We start from the raw sequence: 2,229 nt of genomic DNA on the forward strand, positions 1-2,229 counted from the left end.
ACAAGTGCTTAACTCTCACTAAAAATAAAAATGCTTGACCATATCTACCATGTCACCCAGTCTCAAGTCAGAGTCATAATTTTGACAGATGTTTTCTGGAGGTGCCAGGCCACTGGCAATATTGGTTGGAGACTGGAAAGGCACAGAAGGATGGTGGGAGGCTCATGACTGCCTCTCCCACTCGGATGGCTCACCAGTTGTATCAGTTTCCTATTACTGTACAGTAAATGACCACAAATTTGGTGTTTTAGAACAATAGGTATATATTATCTCATAGTCTGGAGGCCAGAAGCCTGATTCTGGTACTCAAAAACAATTGCAAAATGAATGGAAAAAAAATGACTCCTTTCTGGAATAGAACTCCTTTATCTCCACTATACGGAGTTGTTTCTCATCTGTGAGGAAATACTTCCCCAGTCAATCTATCTCCTCCTTTGCTGCCTGGCACCATCACCCAAGTACGTCTTTGAGCACCACCGCCTCTCAGCCCATCTTCCCTTGAGAGGTAAGGCCTCAGGCTCCAGCTTGCTATCGCTCCTCTTTTACACTAATTCAACAAATACTGAGTAAAGGTACTATGGGGCTTCAGGGTCGGTGGGAACTGAAGGAAGCACCTGTGGATAAGAAAAGAGTAAAATATTAAGATTCATTCTGAAATCACTCAGCAAGCGTTTATCAAATACCCGCTGTAGTTAAGATTGTTAAATTACTGAGTACAATCCTCAAGTCGGAGAACTTTTCCCTTGATGTGGAAGATGATACAGCTAAGTGAGGAACACAATGATGTAATAACAACTGATAATATACCACGGGGCACCTTCACAAGGTTTTAATCTGTGAGGTCAAGTTAGCGGTTGGTCCACCTGTCTTTCAATATCTTGTCCTTTCTGTCATGTTTCAGGCTGTCAGGTGGACAGAGGTCATGAGGAATCTGAGCGGAAGCCACATAGCAGAGTTTGCTTTGGTTGGTTTTCCTACTTCTCAGCCCCTCCAACTACTCCTGTTTGCCCTCTTCCTTGCAGTGTATCTGTTGACACTGCCGGAGAATGGGCTCATCATTTCCACCATCTGGCTTACTCCAAGCCTTCATCGCCCAATGTACTTCTTCCTCGGCCATCTCTCCTTCCTGGAGCTCTGGTACATCAATGTCACAGTTCCCCGACTCCTGGGGGCGTTTCTTACCCAGTACCACAAAGTCTCCTATGTAGGGTGCATGGCCCAGCTCTACTTTTTCATTGCCTTAGCTTGCACTGAATGTGTCCTGCTGGCGGTCATGGCCTATGACCGCTACCTGGCCATCTGTGAACCCCTGCGCTAGCCTAGTCGCATGCCCTCCTGCCTGACCACCCGCCTCGCTGCGTCCTCCTGGGGTCGTGGCTTCTTCAGCTCCACGATGAAGCTTCTTTTCATTTCCCGACTGTCCTACTGTGGGCCCAACATCATCAACCACTTTTTCTGTGATATTTCCCCACTGCTTAACCTCACCTGCTCTGACAAGGAGCAGGCGGAACTGGTAGACTTCCTTTTGGCCCTGCTGATGATTCCACTCCCTCTGTTGGTTGTGGTTTCCTCATATGCTGCCATAACTGCAGCCCTCCTGAGGATTCCGACGGCCCGCGGACGCCGCAGAGCCTTCTCCGCTTGCGCCTCTCACCTGGCAGTGGTTGTCGTCTACTATTCTTCCACTCTCTTCACCGACGCACGGCCCCGGGCCATGTATACCTTCAACCACAACAAGATCATCTCTGTGCTCTCTACTGTCATTGTACCATTCCTCAACCCAGCCATCTGCTGCCTGAGGAACAAGGGGCTGAAGGATGCCCTCAGGAAGGCAGTCCTGGGCAGACGCCACTATCCGAGGGATGTCTCACATTGATGTGCATCAGGACCTGTACAAAGGAAGGAAGAGGGTCCTAATAGTGCCCCCTCAAGGGACTGTAAAATAGGCTGAAGGGGAACATACATTTCATTAGCTTTCTCTAAACAGTGCCTGACACAAAGAAAAGTTTATGAACTGCTGGTCTCGTACGGGGTTTCCAAACTAAGGCTGAGTGAGCTAATACTACCCCCCTGGGGGTTTGTTGAAAGCAAATTCCCAGAAAAATATGTGGAGAGTCCGATAGAGAATGTCTAGGCTGCAACTCTGTCATATACAATTTTCAACTTCCTAGAAACTCTTGTTTCATAGCCAGTTTGATGTTCCCTCCTCCAGACCAATTCCGTTATTTT

At 48.0% G+C, this 2,229-nt stretch overlaps 1 protein-coding gene across 1 annotated transcript; it reads left to right on the plus strand.

The window, feature by feature from the left end:
* The first annotated feature begins 922 nt into the window (after positions 1-922).
* Positions 923-1,876, plus strand: LOC108399847 (olfactory receptor 6P1). The gene is given in 1 exon segment (XM_017664863.3): positions 923-1,876. A coding segment is annotated over 1 exon segment (954 nt).
* The last annotated feature ends 353 nt before the right edge of the window (positions 1,877-2,229 follow it).

This window comes from Manis javanica, chromosome 14 (genome assembly GCF_040802235.1).
Source record: "Manis javanica isolate MJ-LG chromosome 14, MJ_LKY, whole genome shotgun sequence".
Taxonomy (NCBI): Eukaryota; Metazoa; Chordata; class Mammalia; order Pholidota; family Manidae; genus Manis; species Manis javanica.